The sequence below is a fragment of the Pristis pectinata genome, chromosome 20, assembly GCF_009764475.1.
Source record: "Pristis pectinata isolate sPriPec2 chromosome 20, sPriPec2.1.pri, whole genome shotgun sequence".
In the NCBI taxonomy this organism is placed as follows: domain Eukaryota; kingdom Metazoa; phylum Chordata; class Chondrichthyes; order Rhinopristiformes; family Pristidae; genus Pristis; species Pristis pectinata.
The window spans coordinates 22,176,396-22,198,590 of NC_067424.1; the positions used below are offsets into that span (position 1 = coordinate 22,176,396).

The following is a 22,195-nucleotide window of genomic DNA, read 5'->3' on the forward strand; positions in this document are numbered from 1 at the left end:
TTTCCCAGTTCTTTAAGGATGCAACAAAATGTTGAATAAAGAGGAGCCAGTAGATACAGTGTGCTTGGTTTTCCAGAATGTGAGACCACACCTGGAGTACTGCATATTGTTCTCTATATTTAAGAAATATTACACTTGGCGGCTGCGCAAAGAAAGTTCACTAGGTTCCTGGGATGAAGGGGTTAATGAGTGAAGTGAGGTTCAGGGATTGAGTCTGTAGTCATTGATGTTTAGAAGAATGAGAGGAGAACTTATTGAAATAATTAAGATTCTGTGGTTGATTCTGAGTGGATGTTGACAGTTATTTAGAACTGGGGGCATAGCTACAGAATGAAGGGTCATCCATTTAAGACAGAGATGAGGAGAAATTGCTTTTGTCAGAGGGTGGTGACTCTTTGGTATTCTCTACTCTAGGGCACCATGGAGACAGATTTATTAAACATATTCATGGCAGTGATTGACAGACATTTGAACTACAAGGGAGTCAAGAGGTTTGGGAAGAGAGTGGGAAAGTGGTGTTGAGGCCAAGATTGGGCCAGTCATGATCTTCTGGAATAGTGGAGCAGGTCTGAAGAACCACTTAGCCTTCTCCCACTCCTGATTCTATGAGTTTCCAAATTAAACAATTGAAATGTATGAACTTCCAGAACTTTTGTTCATCGGTCATGCTGTCAACATTATCCTTCTCTCCCACCCTCAACCGCTTTCTTCAGTGCCATAAACATGGTACTTGGCATATGGTATATCCAGGCACAAGTCCTGGGAAATTCATGATCTGATTTTTGTTTGGAAAAATAAGCCCATAAGTTTCAAAATTATCCTGCCTTTTGGTTATATGAGTTTTCTAGTGCTGTGCTGGGGTCAAAAGTTTGATTTTCAGTTTGGTAAATGCTGGTATCAGCCCTATGCATATTTGGTAGTGCCTAACTCTTCTCTCAACCCTCAACTCACTGGTTTATACTCAGGATATACTGTTACGTACCATCAACAATAGAAACACAATGAGCGATGTTTAAATGTTAGAATCTATTTATTAATGACTACTTGTAATAATAAGAGAAATAAAAATGTTAGATATTAAACATTGACCCCAAAATAAACTCAAAGTGTGTATGTGTGGCAAGTTCCCAAACCCCCAAGTCTAGGAACAGTTCTCAAAGTTCAGTTCAGCGAGTCATAAAGCAATATGATGAGCAAAGGTTTCTGAAAATCACAGTAGAATGTAGAGAGAATATAGAGAGAAGGAGTTTACTAATTCCACAAGCTCCACGATGGAACCCATATGACACCTCAATTGCCTAAGTTCTCTATTGCTTTGTTCCAAAGTATCTGCTGCACTGACAGCACTCGATATGTGACTGCCCACAATTTCCAGTATAGGTTAATGACGAAGTGGACTCCACAGATTGCTCCAAAAATCCATACATGGATTGTATAGTGACAGTTACAGCTATTGTTCTTCATCCATAGATACAGAGACCGGCAGTCAGCGCAACCAATTCTCTCTCTCTCTCTCTCTCTCTCCCCCTCCCTTCGTCTCTCTGTGCAACTGCCAGTATGCTCTAGTTATAGCCTTTTTTCCCCCCCACTCGCAGTAGTCAGATAAAGCCACACGCACACACACACTACTGCACTACTGTCCAGGTGCCTTAAAGGGACATTCACCAAGTAGCAACCTGGCTCGTAACAATACAACCTGTAGGTTGACAGTACAAGACTTTAGCAGAGTGTATGTATGGGAGTGGTGAAAGTGGAGAAATAGATGATGTGAAGTGCATGTCAAACAAACAGAAATTCTCTACGTTTCAACAGCTTGATTTAGAAACAAGATTTTTTTGTAGTCATAGAAATTAGTAACGAAACAAGCCAAATAAATTAACATCAATGTCTGGGATTGGGGTGGAAAATTTGAATTGTTTTAATAACTATATTTTGATTTGTAAACAAGTGAATGTTTTAATTTCAATCACAGGAGGTGTTTTGGTATAGGCCTAAACTGTTATTAAATCTGCACAACAAATGAAGGCTAGAAACAATTTCAAGCAAATGCATAAAATTTTGAGTCCAAATTTAGCCCATTCATTTTGGTGCCCTATTCTTAGTCTTTTCCAATCCAAACTAGAATTCACACCCTATGTGTTTCTAACTTAAAATTCCTGTCCTTGGCATATTCAATCTTTGCATTCCAAAGGGATCTGGATAAGTATATGAAAGGAAAGTACTTACAAGTCTATGAAGAGAGGGTGAGATAAAGGGACCAACTAGATTGCTCTGATATAGAACCAGCATGGACTCAATGGGCCAACTAGCCTCTTTGGTGCTGTAACTATTCTGTGATTCTGATTTGGTGTCCAAATCTCTTTATGACTTTGTGCTACCTGATCTCCATATCCAGCATAACAACCCTTGCATTCCTTTAATTTCTCCCATCCCCTCACCATTGGCAGGCACGTCTTCAGCTGTTTGGGAAATAAGTCCTGGAACTAAACATTTTTTAAAAAAGTCAGGAAATTCCTCAGAGCTGCTTTGGCTCCAGAACTGTGGCAGAATTCCTGTTCACATGTCAATTTTCAATTGCAATGAAGCTTAACTTTTTGCCTAAAGCTTGGTTTGCACTGAGCTGTTCCTCTTGTTTTCTTCACTTCCCTAGGTATATATGTCATAACTTCAGCATGGTCTCAATGCAAGGTAATGAAGATCTGTTCAAAGATTCAAATAAATTTGGTCTATACATTATATTTTCCATCAGTTAGTGGTGCTTTCCACTCACCTTGCTGATAGGTTCACATGGAGGTTCTACAGCTTGATTTCATCTCAAATGACATCTTTTTTTCCCCCAGTGTGGCTCCCAGTACAATTAAGAACTTGAGATATAAGCAAGAATAGGCCACCTGGTCCTTCGAGACTATTCTGCCAATCAGGTCTGCCAAGTCTCATCAGAATCTTGTATATTTTGAGATCACTTCTCATTCTTCTAAATTATCAAGAATATGGTCCAAGTATATTTAATCTCTCCTCATCCTGGAATCAGTCAACTGAACCTTTGCTGCATTTTCTCTATGACAAGTACATTATTTCTTAGGTATGTAGACTAAAACTGTTCAGAATACTCCAAATACAGTCTCACCTAGGCCTTACACAATAGCAATAAGACGTCCTTACCCCTGCATTCAAATCCTCTCATAATAAAGGCTAACATACCATTTGCTCTCTAATCACTTATTGCACCGACATAGTGGCCTTCAGCAACTTGCATACACACACACCTAAATCTCTTCATATATCAGCACGGCACAATCTCTCACCATTTAGCAAATACTCTGCTTTTTGGTTATGTGCACCAAAGTGGATAACCTCACTTTTTCCCATATTATCTCCCATGTTCTCACCCACTCACTCAGCTTGTCCTTGTCTCTTTAGTGCCTTTTTACATCCTCTTCCCTACTCATAACCCCATTTAGTTTAGGTATCAATAGCAAACTTAAAAATTTGACATTCGATCCTTTCAGCTAAGTTGTTGATATAGACTGTGAAAATCTGAGGTCCATGTACCGATGTCTATAGTACATCACCAGTCACAGCACGACACTTGGAGAAAGATTGGTTTATGCCACTCTGCTGTCTGTTCTGTAACCAATTCTCAATCCTTGAGTATATTACCCCAATTCCATCTGTTTTAATTTGGTTGCTCAGCTTCATGTGTAGGACCTAATCAAAAGTCTTCCACAAATCCAAATATGCCACATTTACTGGTTTTCCCTTATCGATTCTCCTGGTCACATCCTTAAAGAACTCAAAATAGAAAAGTGAACCTCAACCTGACTTAAGAATTACAATGAGATGTGCAAAGCCCAAATGACGAAGCAAAAAGTGAAGAATATAAATTAGATTTTGCAATGTACAGGAAATAGTACAAAAATTGGGAACTATAACTAAAGCACAAAGGCAGAGAAATTAGAGATGTATAAATTGATACCATCAATCTTTAATTTTTTTGTTGTGAGAATGCAAATCCATGGGTTTAAGATTACTATCTTCAAAGCTATGAATGTCGTTCAGTGATTGTTGTCATTTACGATCATGAGAGTAAGGGGTGAACAAAATTGGGCTTGGTAGTGCCTATTGTATGGGTGTTACAAATATGCATATACCTTTAATGCACCAAAATAGTGTCTGCAGCGTGCATGCACAAATATGCACACACACACTTGTGATGTGACGTGCAATGTACATTAACTTGGTAAAGAAGGGTTAATGCACGTGCATTTAATATCCAACAGAAGTATGAAGACTAAGCAGATCATGACATCATCAGTATGCAAAAATGAGTTGGCATCAATGCTGCTATATAAGAGTTCCATGCTCCACCAAATGCCTCCTGTTAGCCATATGCTATTAAATATGCTGTAAGCTAAAGAAGATTCTCTCTTTATTAAGAGGTTGGAGAAGTGCAGTACATGCTTTTCCTGCTTTCCATAGCTGTGCCAAGTTTCAGAAGTCTACAGGGAGTGACGCAAATAGTACTAAAGGACTCTGTTAATTTCAAGGCTTTGGACAAACCAGAAATGGAAGCACTATTAAGTGTTCCTCTTAAGCAGACCTTTCCCTGAGCAGGATAACTGGTAGAAGAGGGAGAAGTGGAAGAAGAAGAGAAATAAACAGGAAGAGAAGGAAAGGAGATTGGAACCAGGGAGTACCTCAATGTCCAATGTGTAAGTGAAGAACAAGTACCTCAATGTCCTAGTAACCAAGAATTACACACAATCCGTATCTTCCTTTTCTCACTGACCATCACATTGTCCTCTTAGTCAAATGCAAAAAAACTAAGCGAGCTCAAAATATATGGTCCAAATAAACTCATACCATATTGTATACAAGTTTAAACTAATTTAATTCATGTACTCTGCTGCATTGCCTGCCTTTTGTGCATCTTGTATTGCTCTCACAAAGTATTACTCTAGCAGCTGAAGCCTGCCAAATGGAAAGCTGCCAACTTTCAGTGGAGAAAACTGCTGATAGCTGGAGGATGACCTCGAGCAGTTCTGGGTTAACCTGCCTGTCTTGGGCCAAACTAAGCAGCAGCAGTTTGGGCCTGCTGGCTGATCGGGAAAGGCAAAGGCACTGGAGGGTGGTGGGTGAGGGATCACAAATACTATCACTCCGAGAGAGGATAACACTTCTTACTCCATGGAGCCACTGTCACTCGCATGGACACTGCCTTCCTTACCATATGAATGGACTTTCCGCTTCTTGATGTGAACCTGTGTAGTGATGAGGAATGAAATGTTGCTTTATTACATTGCAATGAAGAAACTGGTAATTGAAGGCTGTTCGAACATCACCATGAAATTTTGACGCAGCATTTCTTCCATGCCATAAAATAAAACCATGCTCACTCTCCATAATGGTGTACTTATGTGAAAACACTAATGCATAGGGGACTCTGAAGACAGTGCAGTTTCATTCAAAATAATTTGAAAGCGGAAGTCGAGGATGAGTCAAGAGAGTAAGGAAAGACCGAAAGATCAAAGATGTTCCTGAAAGTGAATCTTACATTGAAGTAGTGCCAATATGTAAAATTTCTGACAAAAGTCAAGATGAGGCAGTTGCATTAAGTCCAGAGACGGATCCGTCATTGCCATATATTCAAGCTCCACTTTTGCAGCACCAAAGTCAAATGTGTTTCACACGACAACTGATATTACTGTTGGATGTCCAGTGCCCTCTGTGTTCAGATTTGACACATGCACGAAAGCTCATGATACAAAATCATTGAAGCACCATACACCCTGTGCACTGCTGATCATGTTTTACACTTTTGTTTCACAATCTGTTTTTCACTTCAGTTCAATCTCACAGTATAAAAGAAGAGTGGGCTGAGTGCTTGAACTTGCAGGGCAAAATATCTTGAGGTATTTCAGAAACATGCCTTCAAGCAAAAGATTTGTAGTGGTCTTCCACTCAGGAACACGTGAAATGTCTAGCTACTGGATGCCCTAAAAAGATCATGAGATTGCTCTGCTGCATTGACTGTGGCAGTAGCTGCTGGTCTTTGATCTCTTTTTGGCAAATCTATAATAATTTGAGAAGATGGATATATTGCCCCTGGGAGGCAGCAACTTTATCTCCATCAGATACAGCAAAATCCAGGCTGATGAGCACTCCCTCCATGTATGAGTGATCAGTATGAAAATAGATACCAGGACAACGAAAGATACCAGGCCATTTTACCATCACATATAAGCTAGAGGAGAGAGCAAATTACAGAGCAGAACAGTAGGTTGATGACAAAGTGATACTTCGCTCATATTCACTCGCTTTCAATACCACACATGCTCCTTAAAGCTACTAACAGATCCTGGGGCTTCATTCCAGCTACCCTCCTTTCTAAATGTAATGTTACTTGCAGGCACAGTAGTGTAGCAGTTAGCATAATGCTACTACAGCGCCAGTGACCTGGGTTCAATTCCCATCACTGTCTGTAAGGAGTTTATACATTCTTCCAGTGCGTCTGTGTGGGTTTCCTCCGGGTGCTCCGGTTTCCTTCCACATTCCAAAGACATACAGGTTAGGAGGTGTGGGCATGCTATGTTGGTACTGGAAGAGTGGCGACACTTGCCGGCTGCCTCCAGCACATTCTCAGTAACGCAAAAGGATGCATTTCACTGCGTTTTGATGTACATGTGACTAATAAATATCTGTAAAAAAAAGTAACAACTGCTCAGTTGCCAAGAGCAGTCTCACTGTCATTCAAGTACCATTCACCCATAGTTGATGCAGCAATGACCATCCTGTCCATGAGGCATAAGCTCTCAGTAATCATGGAATTATTCACAAGAGCCTCATTTGCTTCTGTGAAATTAGGTCCAAATATTCAGCAATAACCAATCTGCTGGAGGAACTCAGTGGGTCAAACAGCATCTGTTGGGGGAGGTGGTGGTGGAGATTGTTGATGTTTTGGGTCGAAACCCTGCATCAGGACTGAGACCGGAGAGGGGATATAGCTAGTATGAATAGGAGAGGTAGAGGGGGAGGGGTGACACAGGCCAGTGGGTGATTGGTGGACCAAGGAGAGGTGAAGGATGATGCATTTCCACCTTCTGGTTCCACCCACCTGCTATTCACACATTTAATCACTGGATCACCCCCTCCCTCATGTTTTCATCTGCCTCTCACCCATTATTGACTTCCTTACTTATCAGATTCTAACACTGGTATCCTTTATGGTCCGGCTCATCATACTCTCCCCTCCCCCAACCCACCCCATCTGGCACCCTCTGCCTTCACCTATCGTCCACTTACCTCTGTCTTCTAATTCCAATGCTCTTCCTTCCATACCTGGCTCCTTCTGCCCATCGTCTTTCAGTCCTCCTCGGTTAACCAATTACCTACAGGCCCCTGTCTCACCCCTCCCCCCCTTGGCTGTCTTCCCTCTCCACTCTCAGTGCTGATGCAGGGTTTAACCCCAAACGTCAACAACTCCTTTCCCCCCCACAGATGCTGCTCGACCCACTGAGCTCCTCCAGCAGATTGTTTGTGCTCCATAGTCCAGCATTTACAGTCTCTCATGTCCCCAAGTATTCATCAGGCCAATGCTCTCTTCAGGTGGGCATATAGCTAATATGGCATCATTGCCACAAAGCTCACGGCATATTTCCATATATAGGCATGCTATACTCTTACTGGAGAATGGAATCATATGACTGGTCTACTTCTACAAGAGTAACCAGTCACTGGAGCAATCAGTGCAGAACAGAAGCTTGCAACATGTACACAATATGGGGACTTTCAACTTTCCAGCTTTTTTAATAAAGTATTATTCTGTGATAATAGGGTATTTGTTAGGGTGTTTCTATTGTTGCTGGTATGTAACAGAACACATTACAATGATCATTACAGAAGATCAAACCCAAAGTTTATGCAAGACGAGATCGGCTTTCAACAAGGATGACTCACCAATCCTATATTCCTTCAGGGTAACTCATTCTTGAAGTGAACCTGTGTCAAATATTAGGCACTTTCATCCAATTTTCCATTAAATGGTACTGCCTACTGGAATCAGTGCAAAAATATCTAGCTTCTTTAAGTTATTATTAAATATGCATGGTAACATGGAAAAATAATCCTGGGCTAGGACTGGTTCTAAAGGAACATGGGAATGAGTTAAACAGAATAATTAAGTACCTAAATCTAATAATACTTGGAGAAGGACACTTTCTCGAAATCCTCATTTGCTTTGGCAGTTCCCGTGTACATTGAGCTTATGTAAAACATTAAGTAAAACATAATATCCTTGGCTATGACATTATGTTTTATAAAAGTTCTGGCGCAGACAGATGGGTGAGAACATCTATTGCCCTGTCTGAAGCTAACAAGTGGCCCAGTGGAATTGTGGTTAGCGGAACTTGCCTCACACTTCAATTGTTTCTCTGGTATGAGCTAGCACTCGAATGTATCAGCAATGGAAAAGATGACTTTCATCAACTATCAGCTCATCCAACAATAAAATGTTTTGGACACTAATTGACATTTGGTGATCAAGGCTTTCTTTGAACTATTGGAATAAATTTGAATTCATATGTATTAAAGAACATAATTTGAATTTGAAAAATGAAGTAAATAAATGGTTGGGATGAACAAGAAACGAAGGGAGGAAAACTATTAAAGTGAACCAAGGAATGTCAGTGAAGAAGGCAGCTGTGAAAAGACTGTGGATGTGTTGAATATATCACCAAATATGCTTTTTAGCTATCATAACAGATTACTAACTTCGGCTCATGGGCTGGAGCTGAAGACTCCAGCAATGAATTCCTAACTAAAGTTGCAAAACCAGAGCATCCCACGGGAAGGCTATTTCTTCCTGTTTTGTTCCAAGAACATTTGGATGCATGCTTTGCAAATAATTACTCATGCACCTTTAGGATGAGATCAAACAAATAAGCAAAGTGATTACATCAAAAGAGTGAAAAGAACTGAAAAGCTGAGGAGCAAAAGTGAATCACCTACATCTGGTAGATCTTAGCAGTAAAACAAGCCATGGCAATTTTAAGGGATATTAAAGCACACAGGGCCAATGCTATACGTACAGGTGTTTTTCTTTCTGGAGGAAGGACACTTAGAACTTGATATGCTATCATTCTCATTTATAGACATACTGTCCTTTTCTGTTTTTAAAAAGTAAACCTTTAAATGTCTTACACTGGTCAGGTGGGTTATTCATACCTCATTTCAGATTGTGTGTGGATGACCTGAAATGATCAGGTCCTAAATTTGTGCATTATTAAATGTTAGAAGAAAACCAGACAAGGGACCTACCTCAAAGCATAATCATTCAAACTTCATACCATGTAATTGTAACAGAAATTAACCACACCCTTACACAAGTTATACCGAATGTTATTTATTTGTGCAAGTTTAGAAATTCACACAAATAAATTGATGCCAACCATTTGTTAAACTCAATTTTAGATTTCAAATTATATGCATTAATCTATACACATTTATGTTTATTTCAATAGTTTAAAGGGAGCTTCACTCAGCAAAGCAATTTTGTTAATGGCTGCTCTACAAGTCATACACGTGGCTAAATACTAAATGTTTTGTCACCTCCATCTATACCATTAGGAATAAAGTTCTGTTTTTTCTTGCACTAACATGTCTTGAATCATGTTCCAACTTTCCTTTGTTTCTCTCATTTAGTATTTTCAGTACTTTGGTAAACTCTTCATCAATATTGCCTTTCAGATTAAACAAAAAACATCTGTTTTTTTAAAAATAATTTTTCTTCAAAATTAAATCCTTAGCTCCTGTTTGTACTTCCTTTGAATTAAAATCTTGAAAAATACAACTCTCAAGATATCGTTAGATCAAAAAGGACCTTGCAGTGTTTGACTATGATATAACTTTAATTCAACTGATCAAACCAATATTATAACACAACCTTTTTAATGGCTGTTTTTCAAGTCATCAGAATGGTTTAAACGCTAAATGTACACTCACCTCCATCTATACTACTTGGAATAAAGTTTTGTTTCTTTCTAGCGAACCTGTCTGTATTGAATTGAATCTACCTGTAATTTGCATATTTTCAGCTTTGATCAAGCTCCTTCTGAAATTCCAAAGTAGACCACACTTGTGGGTAGCATAAAACTAGGTTACGTTAGAGGTTACTGCTAAAATGTTGATGCATAAAATGTGTACATTAGAGTTAAATAATCAAAGGTTGTTTAACAATGGAATCAGTTAATATCCAGAACCTGTAGATCCTTAAGAGAGTCATAGTAAGAGAAATCAGACAATAACTTGACAGACACGTTTTAAAGACTAAATCAATGAACTGGAGTTTTGAACACAAAACTTCAGAATTGTTGCAATTTATCGAGTGATAAAATTGTTGTTATGAACCTGGACTCTTTTCTTAAAAAAAAAACAGCTGGAGTTCTCACTGCCAGTTCATTTTCAAAGATCTCTTTGGACAGTGCAAATGTGCAGGCATTGTATTATCTAGTCTCCTATGTGAAAAACAGTTATTTTCATGAGGTAACACAGAGCTACCATAGTGAATTAGTGAGATAGGAAAAGGGGAATAAAATGGGGGTATATCCATATCACTGTCTCAGTAACCATTTTTATAATCACTCAAATAATATGCACAGAATAAAAAGATTCAGCAGTATTTTATTTGAGTGTGAATGAAAACAAGTTTCACAAATTCCAAAGACATGGTGTAAACATCAGAGAATATATTTTACAGTGCCTGCAGTTCCAGGAATGTAACAACAGTACTGTCAATTAAATATAATACAGAATATCAATGTGTACAGGCCAGCCAAAGTTCAATTTCAGGTCAACTGGCAAAAGGAGAAAAGCTTATTTTTATAGAGGTTTGCATACAGAATCTATCAACATTAACACAATAACTGTGCTAGTCTCAATCACTTTTAATACATATTTATGGATTTCTCTTTCATCTAAAAGCATAAGGTTTAAACAGTCCAGTGTTTTCTTTGTAATAAATTCTGATGTTAATACTGGACTGAAGACTGATAATGTTCAAAGAGTATCATAACATTCAGTAAAACACTGTAAAGAGTGTCTATCACAATCTAGGATCCATGAAGATTTATAAAGTGCAGCCTGCCATATGAGTATTTTAGATCTCTTACTTATTCTCATGACACATCCCAAACAACAATTATGCGTCAGCCAAAAGCCTGGACCATGAATATATCCTTTGTGTTTCCACAAAGACAATACATTAACTGGTGATACTCTTTCTCCAACACACACATTTTACGCTGGAGACAAGATGATCAGTTTTTCCAACATTACAACAGATTTCTTGGCCAGACCAGCTGACTCCTCTCAGTTAACCAACTATTCAGTTACCTTGTGACTTTACCCCAATTTCTGTTGTAAATAAGATCAGATGTAAAGTAAAAGCCAGAGATATCACTCTTTCAGTCGCTAAGCAAATATTCCAAATGTATCAACATAATCATTATTTCAGGAACAATATAAAAATATAAAATAAAGAACTACATATTTTCCTTATCTTGATGTAAACAGAATCTTATTTAGTTTACCTTGTGCTTTTATCAGACATGCTGCTAATAAAGTAGGGAATCCAAAAATTATTTGCATATAAACTCTGTGCAGAATTCCATTTCTCAGAAATGGTTGCACCAACACTAATTGGAGAATGAGAATAAGATTGCTATTGATGCTGTAATTTCCAAACTCCAGGAAGTCAAAGGGGCACCCCTTCAAAGTAGTTAGTAATCCCTTTTTTTAAAATCAATTCTTTATTAAAAACTGCTGCACAATGATTGAATTGCATTATTAGGTTAATGATGTCATTTATCATGGTAATAAACTGATTTGATTCTTCCTATTGAGAAGAGTGGTTTGACAAACACTTATATGTTGCCTCTTTAATTATGTAGCCATTCCCATAACAAGGCATAATATTCTATAGTGATTTTGGAAATTACCATTCAAGATACTTTGTCAAATGCAGTTTGGATATATTAAGTCAGAAAAAAATATTACTAATGGTTGAATAGTCACCATTATAGATGTAACAACAGCTTTGCAGCTATAAAATGGAATTGAGGATATTTAGCAGGTACCAGGAAAGAGCAACGTGTTAATAACCAAGAATGGTTCAGCACCAACAGGTTGTTAATATATTGACACAAAAGACTGACTTTTGTGTGTGCACCATTTTCATAACTTGGCTATTTCCCAGCAGTTGATAAATCAGCTACTTAAATCACACTGTAATAGGACAGTGCATTGGAGTGCTTAAACTCCTCCTGAGAGAACAGATCTGTTCATATGAACAAGACCTCCAATACTGAAGACAATCAGTTAAAAGATTTATATGGGATAAATTCATCTCAGAAAATTCCACAGTTCACATTACTGGAAGTCAGTAAAATGGAAGCCAGGTGGACTGTGAACAGTTGAAGCAAATCTATTTGCCTTACTTAGCTTGTGTTAATTTGATGATTATTAATACCAGTTCATTTTTACAATATTTAGGAATATAAAATGGTACTCATTAATCTATATAATTACATATGCTCCAGAATATTTTGAACAAATACACAATTAGGAACTATAAGCACCTCAGCCAGTCAATCCTAAACTATTATTGTCTCTGTGGGTTTTATTACAGAAACATCTGCTGCTTTTTTCTTTAAATCTTTTTTAAATATAAAAAAAAGCAGCTTCTGATGTAATGACCTCACTGACTAGAAGCTCATAGTGTGTAATTGACAGATGCACAGCATCAAAGGTGGTAAAATTCCTGTTTCAGGCAGGTGAATTCTGACATAAAACATGATAAATGCAAAGGGTTTCTCCTACATAACTCAAAGATGAATTCATAACCCTTACACAAGTAATATCAACCATTTGAAACTTACTTCACAAATTGTACAGACACCTTTAACAGACTGAATCACTCCCAATCTGGAGTGGAAAGGTCACATGCAAACAGAACTGCACAACCTCTCACCACCAATCTCTTCCTCACCCACTTACCCACAGTTATACATAAAAATAGGGATGAAGTTATTACACAGATTATTCCCCATGACTTTCCCCTCATGAAGATTGACTAGATTAGATGCTGGGTTGCCCAATTAAGATGGAGATGAAAAGGAATTTCTTCTCTCAGAGGATCATGAGCCTTTGGAATTCTCTCCCCCAGGGAGCTGAGGCGGCTGAATCACTGAACATTCTCAAGGCCAAGACAGACAGATTGATTTTTGGCCTCTGGCAGAGTCAAGGGTTATAGGAAACAGGCAGAAGAGTAGAGTCAAAGCCAAGGTTAGATCAGTCAATATGTTATTGAATGGTGAAGCAATCTTGATGGGCCACAAGATCTATCCTGCTCATACTTTCTTTTATGTTTTATGTTCCTGTTACTATTATATAGCATAATACTAACTGGCTACTTTTTTCTTGCAAAACCATCAAACCTGAACATTAATGCCCTGGACATGTTTCTCTTTAATTCATCTGAATACTTCCTATTTTGGGGTACAATCAGAAGATCTAAAATAGTAGCAAAGTTTGAAAATAAATGTTTTCACAAATTTGCATCTTCATCATTAATGTAGAATGATGGACTATTTACAAGTTTATAACAGGCACTAAACTTTGGGGAATTTGCATTTGTATCTTAATCTATCTTGGTCTTGTTATAATCTTAAATATCACTAGGATGAAATTCTAGAGCCATCTGTCCACTTCACAGCAGCTTTTATTTGCTTCCACTGTGATAGCACCAAATAGATTGACCTTGTGTAGTAACTTCACACTTAGTGAAATCAGTCTATTAAAATTACAACATGATATGCATATATATACCTCTATACTGGTGGATCAGATTTAGAGGCTAGCTAATAACTAGAAAAATGCAACAAAGAGAGACTTCAATACAATATATGTAAGTGATCCACATTTGTACTGGTTAGGAGAAATTAACTTCATTGTGGTATTGCTGGGGATTTTCAATTAGGATCATAAATATGGAATTAATTAGAAAGTCAAAGAGAACACAGGGAACAGATGCCTTTGTAAAGACACCAACAAGTGGGGAATCACAACCTGAACCCATCCGTGGCCGATGGTGATTGAGCACATCACAGGATTGCCACCCAAGAGTCCAAGCCCCTTGGAACACTGTTCCATTTACAAAAAAAAAAGTTGTCCATAATATTTGAGACACAGATGGAGGATGAGGAAATAATGAAAGCAGTAAAAGTTTTCCAATGGAGCCAATTTTGCCTTAACTATCTAACATATTCATAATTATAGAATAAGTCTTAAATATCATCCTTGTCTTTTAAGTTAACTGAAAAGCTGGCAGCCAATTCAATAGTACGAAGTATATTGCTTTTGGTTCCTCTTCCAGCTTTCCTTCCTGAATGACATGTTTTAATCAGGAAGTCATCAGTTAGAGCTTCAGACTTGAGGATTGGGGGTGCTGGGGTTGGTGAGGGTGTGGATGTGCATTAGGTAGTGCCAGCTCACCTACTTCTTTCTTTACAGTATAAATTGGAATACATTAGTATTTTGTGATTTAGCCAACAAGTACAGTCACTGACTATTTAATAAGGTTTCTTGAAACACTAAATATACTGCACATGCACATTAAACACTTCCTTATATAAAGGCACTACAATTTATTTCCTCACCCCACCCTTAGCACCCCAATCAGCATCTTTTGCTCAAATAATAACCACTGAGTTTTTCCACCCAGGTATTTGGGCACACAAATTGTGTAGAGACGTACCATGGTATGATGTAACATTATAACCGGAATCACACAGACATGGGAGTACCCTGGGCCCCACATGATTTGACTCTTCATGGTTCGACATTTTCCTTGTATGAAAACAGGCAACAGGCAACTCCTGATGAACATTAATCTCTGATCTGCCACCTTCATTTTGACTCACACAATCAATGAGCTTTAAATGGATATTAACAAATAAGCTAATTAAGAAACAATTGTATTAGAGGCCAAAGGTTTTTGTAAAGGACTGATTAATTTTAAAACATTGCCTGAAGTTAAATTCCAAGTAGTTTTAATGCAGATTTCTCAGGGACCTAATGATGATGGAGTCTTCTGCAGAAGTCACTCTTCAAGTTTTTAAGATGCATGAAAACATCATTTTTTTAAAAAAAGTGTTCAATTATGTCATTTTCCAAAATAAAGCTCACAATAATGAGTTCATCATTTTTCAATTTGAAAAGTAATAAACAAATTATGAACATTATTTTACAAATCATTTAATTCTAATTTAAAACTATTCATTTCTATTTTAGCAGACAAATATATTGCCAATCCAGCTTTCCTCACAATTTTCCGATTATTTTATACATAGGGAATAATATCAGGTTCACTTTTTGTTCCAAGAAAACATTGGATACTATTGAAACCGCAGCACAATTTCCAGTGTGCTCAATGATCTAATTTGGGTGGGATCTGTTACTATACCGAATACTCACTATTCCCAGTGTAATCAGCCACACATTTTAATTCCATTAAGTGGTGAAGGCCATACCTGCTTTATGCTCCACAGGGTTATATTGAGCAACCTATTTTCAGAAATCTAATCCAATGTGGATGAAATGCAGAATGACATACAATTTAGACTAAAAATAAAACTAAAAGAAGACAGTTTGTTAGATCAGAATGTGCCTTGATAACTGTCAAAAGATATCATTTCTAAAGAAAAGTAGGCATGTTAGGATATAAATCCAAATATTAATATTGCTGATTTGCTGTTCTAATAACTTGTGTCACTTTAAAAAAAAAAGCTTTATACTTTTCAAATCTTAGCAACCGGAGGAAAGGTAACAAACTAAATTCAAAGTACATACAGGTATTAAGCATATCCAACATATGCATCAATGGCTGGTATCAACCACAGCTGGAGAAAACTTTTGAAAGGAACCTTTGCTTAGCTAGCTTGATCATCACCATATGAAGTAACAATGAGTTTGGTTGGATTGTTTTGTAGTTCCCTAACCTCTGAGTGCAATAATGACAACATCCCAGTTGTTCATTTTTAAAACTGCCAAACTGTCACCAAGTTATTCAAAAGGAAAATATATTTAAGGATCATCACTCCCAAATATTAAAAGAAGGATTCCATTTGGCCAAGAATTATTAAATCCCAAGATCAACATGGCACATTTTTCTCTAAATGTTGGCCCTTAAAGACAAATTCTTACTTTTTTTGGAAAATTTGAAATAAATATGAAAAATATAAGTTCATGGTCTATGACAAATATGTCAGATTCACAAGCAAAAAAAGGTTACCAATCCAACACTACACAATTACTATACTCATTCCAGCCATCCAGACTAAGTGTGAATACTCGCTATGATTGAAAGGCAAAACACCTCTTGTACAGTGTGTACTTGCTTAGAAAAACAAAATAGCTCCAATGGGAGGAAAATGAAAAGGGTTTGGGTATCTGGCAATATTTTCTTTGAATTTTTTGTAATATATTTAAGCAGATGTTGGAATCAGACATCATAAATCCTTTAAAACCAAGAATGAAGCATCAGTGTACCTTTTAAAAATTTCATATCATCCAAGTTAATATCAGATCAGGGTTAGCTTTAAATACTGGAAACTATAATTAACTCCAGCAATAACCAAATAGTAGGGTGAAACTAAAATGGAGAACTTCCAATTTGTAGCAATTGTGAGTTAATTGCAGGAAATGTGTTGTTGTATAGTTTTCTCCACCCAATCAATTATTGTTCTTCATGAACCATGACCTTTACATTAACCCAGATTTTTTGCTAGGTATTGTCAGCATTTCCTGCGAGTGAATGTATCACTCTGTTTTGTCACAGAAATGGAGCACCATTTTGCTGGAACTGTCCAGGATTTAAGATGGGGAATCTGCTCACAGATCCTGCTCCAGATTAGCTCTGGCACAGGATATACAACCCTATTCATTTAAATAGTGATTATATGGCTGCAAGAAAAAAAAGTAAAAGTAAATTGATATTTATATATGCAATTATCTGTAATGTTTTTGTATGTATCTGTACTTGTATTGTCAGGGGCATTTGGGAACAATAATAAAAAAAGCTCAACAGCCTTGACAGGGAGCAAAGCTTGTGTGTGGCTTTGTGATCTGTTGAACAGCTTCTCCACAGTTTTGGTTCTAGCCATGTGACCAGGTTACTGCTAGCATGCAGTGACTTGCCAGCTGAGTGTAGGAAGTTCTCAAAACAAATCCTTTCCAGACATCCAAGGTCAGTGCCAGATATTGCGTGACTGAGGGATGAGTGTACATGGTAGGGTCCAAACAGCATAATCTGGACAATTCAGTGCCAAAATACACTGCAAAAACACACCCTTATTTTTGGAGCAACTATTGACAACACTGTCTCAACAACTCTGCTTGTAACCAATTGAATTGGCGGTGGGGGCAGGAAGAGTTGCAGGAAGCATTTATCAGGACTCAAAGCAAACAGTTGTTGGTTCAACAAGCAATGCCAAATTACTCAGTCTACAACAACTTCTCCCAATTGAAGCTGGGTTTTTTTCAGATATATATAGAAATTCAGGGAGTGGAGGTTAGTTGTATGTAAACAACCTTCAATTCATTTTCTGTCACAAGCAGGAACATGGTCAGCAGACCTGAGTGACAAAGGAATTATCCAGTCATGTCCACTCTGTCCTGAAATAGTCTATTCACTATAATTCAATTTATTGGGTTATAATTTGCACTCGTAAAGCCTTTAATTTTGTAATGGTTTGGACAAATACCTAGAACCAACACAACCAAAATTCTAGTGTTCTATAAGTAGAGAAGTAGAATATCTGACACATAATAGGGGAAAAAATATAATAAGCAGGTGGGACAAAATATTGGATGAAATCTTACTGAGTTTTGCCAACAGTTCTTATTAGATCCAATAACACTCAGTCATATGAATGGCTGGGAATTCTTGGATTTACTGAAAGACAGACAGCAGTATATCTGACAATACCTTCTATTGCTAGACTCCACATGAAGAAATTTTTGGTCAAATTTTAGACCCAATTGATTTTAGTTGGCATTCCAGGCTTGTTGCTCAGGAGTCAAAGGGGAAGTTTTTTTTTAATATTTTGCTTCTTTTTAATGTTTTTACAGTTATTTCCAGTGATTGTGCTTTTCATTAACTCCATATGTTTTAATATGTACTTTAACGTTAAGAATTTTTAAATACATTTGAACATCAGAGGCATTTTAAAACTTGATTTGCCTTATAACTTTTACAGATGGCTTTCACATTGCCAACTGAAATACTCATTGGTGGCATTTTGGGGCAGTCACTACTGAGACTTCATTGTTGGTTTAAACAGGTGTGGATGCCCAGTGAAGTTAGCCTTCTGCTTTCAGCCGAGCTAAGTGCAAGTCTGAGGGAACCTGGGTAGCAATCAAGGCTAGTGGGCCTGTTTCAGTACGAGCTTGCCTGATGTGCTGTTCTATACACAAGACAAGTTTCCAGCATTTTGCTCTCAAAAGATAATCTCTTGCACTGAATCAGTATTTGGGATAAGATGCCTAGTATTGATTGTAAGTATCCTATGGCAAATCCCATCTGAGGTAGGTATAGAGTATTTATGGAAGCTTGAGCTTTGAACAAGTCAGTGACAGTTGGGACTACAGATCCTAAAGTGGGTCATGGCAGACTGTGGCTATCTATAGCACACATTCAAAAGACAGAACAAGCATTACAAGCTCAGTGGCCTTTCCTTGTTCCAAGGATTCTTAGGAGTCAGCAACCCAATTAAGCAGCTGCTTTCCTCGTATGCAGATATCAGTGCACTACTGGCATCATTCCAGTCACACAATGCAATGCAATCTTTTTAACTATTGTCTGGACAGCAGTTTTTTTGTTCCCTGGACAAATTTACAAATAAGTACCTTTCGTGATCAATTCTTTTGGTTCATTGTTTGCAGAATGTCTTCAACTTTAAAACATATTAAGCACAGATAATTTATGTTTTAGAATATTATGTGACATTACATGGCCCTTTCTCTGTTTTTTTTTTGCTGATTGGATTGCCATGTAACCCCTTTTCTAAAACTCATGCTTGTGTCAAGTGTGCCACTGGTACGTTACCCAAATTCTCAATAGGAAGCAAAAATCAAAAGAAACAATGCTGATTTCTTCCACCAACTCCCACCTCTGTCCTAAGAGTGGATCATTAACTGTCTTTCACAGGAAGAGGCCAGTTTGCTTCACAACTGAAAAACACAGCCAACTTGTGTCAAGGTGAATGTACAGAGTTTACCCGTATTGGGGTTTATGAGCATCAAAGGGAGCACCAGGAGTTCTAAAATCTTAATGTCAAGTCAAGCAGTTCCCGACAAAGCATTCTGACAATTGAACTAAAAATGAGGGCATACTAATATTTAGTGACGACCCTCCATTCAACACTGTCTCACCAGTACTTCCTGGCACTATAGCGCTTCATCTCCTCTCATCCTGTCAGAGCCAATCTATTCCTTATGCAATGCATCTCAGGAGTTCAAGGTATCTGCAGTGTATAGTGCACTGTGGCAAGCTGTGAACAGAAGTACAGAATAAAAATCAAATAGGTACCAGAAACTTTGAAAACTAAACTAATTCGTATTAACCAAGAAACTGTAAAAGTGTTTTTGATTAATTTGATCCAAATATAAAAAGTGTTGGTTAGTTCAAATTCATCATCCACATGGTGCAGCATTCGGCCTCAGTCCTTAATGTAACACAGTTGAACATGTCCTCAGTATACGAGTCCCTCAACCACTTATTTTCGTCGTTTACTCATTCACATGCTTGGAATGCTTATCAGTTGACTTGCTTATAAGTGGAAAGGGTATTCTAATAAATATTCCTTTAATCTAGTGGGCAGAGGAAGTTCTTGGATTGTCCTGGAACTTTTATTAATTATAATCCTACAAAGATGTTGCAACGAAGGAGTTGCAACATACAGAGGTTTGGTCAGTTTCAGATGAATGACTGTGTCTTTAGTCACTGGTGCAATTGACTGGTCATGTGCTGTGTGAGCACTTTTAGACACTGAGACATAATGCTGGACAAGATCAACTACATCTTCAAAATTCTTGAGCTTTGGTTTTGCCAAAACTACTGAATCGAAGCCAAACTTTCCCTCGTTGTACTCAATGCGAAGATGTGCAGGTCCTGAGCTTGTTTTGACAGAAAGTGTTAGGAGATATTTTGGGTTAGAGCTGTCCCGGACTAGAAATGTGCCTTCTGTGGTTTGATTCAGAATCTTTCGTGCTTCAACTGATGTGAGTGCTCCCCAATACCAGCCTGAATGGAGAAAGAATGAAAGGATAGAGTAAGTCAAAGCTTTCATTTTGTAATATCGCATCAGAAGCTGGAAAATAACCCAAGTAGGACTCACATGTTAATTTATCAATTTTTAAACTTTCTTCTTAGTAAAAGTTTTACTGATACAAAAAAGTTTAGAGATATAACCATAAAAAGTATTCTCCAGAATGTCAATCATCTCCCCTTATCTGAGCTGAATTTACTCCCAGTCCCCTGGTAAGAGAAAATTCAGCTCCAAACTTTTCCTGCAACTTTTACTCTTCAACTCTGGTTTCATTCTGGTTAAAATCATTCCTCACTTTCTCCACAGATATCATAACCCTCCTACAGAATGGTATGTCTGTGTCATAGCATTCTGCAGCAAGTAACCCTACAATATATATACATAATGACTCTGTTCCTTTTTCATCCCCACTCATTCGATAAACAACCGAATCACATTTGCCTCGTTCAGAGTTTTTCAATAACCTATTGACCTGTTGTAGACTGTGCTCAACTAGATTTTGTTGCTTCTCTGCTAAACTGAAAACCTACCACTCAAAGGTGTTATTGCATTCTTTGATCACATCCTCATGTGACCTCTCATTTATTCTGTATTAAATGTTATCTAACTAATGTTCACCGATTGACCTGTTCATGTTTTCCTGCAATGTCCTGCATTCCACATTGCAAGAGCCATTTTAATTTTAAATGCAAAGCACAAATAGAATCACAATGCAAATTTTCGCAAAACAGCATTGCTGGTCCAAGGACAACCACATCTGGGAAATGTGATTTATGAAGGAGAATTAAATTGACTATAATGAGATTAAATATTTCCAATTAAATATCTTTCTCCACTTATAATTACATAATTAAGTATTTATATTAGGCTGATTCAAGCCTCAATAGTGAACAGTGCACAGGACAGACATTCTTAAGAACCCCTGCCCTCTAGCCACCCAAGCAAGGTCCTGAAGGTCTTCAACAGGGGGCAGAGCTTTTTATTTTTCATAGATTTTTTTAAAAATGTCTTGGATGGAGGAGAGGAAGGATACAGGCAAGGGTAATTTTAGAAAGATAAGTGAAAGGGCTAGCTGGGTAATGATAATGAGTGTGACAAGAAGGGACTGAATGCATAAATATCAGAGTATACCTGCACATGGAGTCAACACATAGAAAATGGTACAAGGATAAAACTAAAAGGTCTTTATCTGACTGCATGTAGTATTGACGATAAAATATTGATGGTACAAGTGGAAAAATATAGATATGATCAGATGGCCATTAGAAAGACATAGTTGCAAGGTGACCAAAGCGGGGTGCTTGAAATTTAAGAGGGTAGGAAGAGATAGGAGTGAGGACAGCTCTGTTAATAAAGGATGGAATCAATATAACAGTGAAAACAGATCTCATCTCAGAGGCTCAGGCTTGGCTGGAGATAAGAAATTGCAAGGAAAAGGAGTTGCTGGTGGGAGTAGTTTATGGGCCCCTAATATCAGCTATACTGTAGGACAGTGTTTAAGATCAAGAAATAGAGACTCGCAAGAAAGGTAATAAGATAACTGTGAACCACTCTTTTCTACATGCAGTCTGGACAAATCAAATTTGCAAAGGAAACTACAGACAAGTTAGTCCAAGATTCACATTGGGAAAAGGCAGAAACTCATTATTGAATTTCGTCGCTGTAAGGTGGCGAGACATTAAGATATAAATTGTCACAGGACACTTAGAAGATCATAATGCAATCAAGCAGTATCAACATAGTTTTACAGAAGGAAAGTAATGTTTGACATATTTATCAGTTTTTGAAGACTGACTGATAGAAGTGAATCAAGA

The 22,195-nt window shown here is 37.6% G+C and overlaps 1 protein-coding gene across 5 annotated transcripts in view; it reads right to left on the reverse strand.

Moving 5' to 3' along the window:
- The window catches only part of LOC127580660 (suppressor of cytokine signaling 2-like), a 166,769-nt gene that overhangs the window by 130,496 nt on the left and 14,078 nt on the right, over window positions 1-22,195 (reverse strand). For 4 of the 5 annotated variants that reach the window (XM_052034333.1, XM_052034335.1, XM_052034336.1 and 1 more), the window contains exon 3: window positions 10,682-20,356. In XM_052034333.1, the coding sequence (XP_051890293.1) occupies window positions 19,884-20,356 (473 nt within the window). In that variant the 3' untranslated portion in view covers window positions 10,682-19,883. Of the gene's footprint in view, window positions 1-10,681; window positions 20,357-22,195 lie in introns of those variants that run through there. The other variant, XR_007957854.1, reaches the window with a different exon arrangement.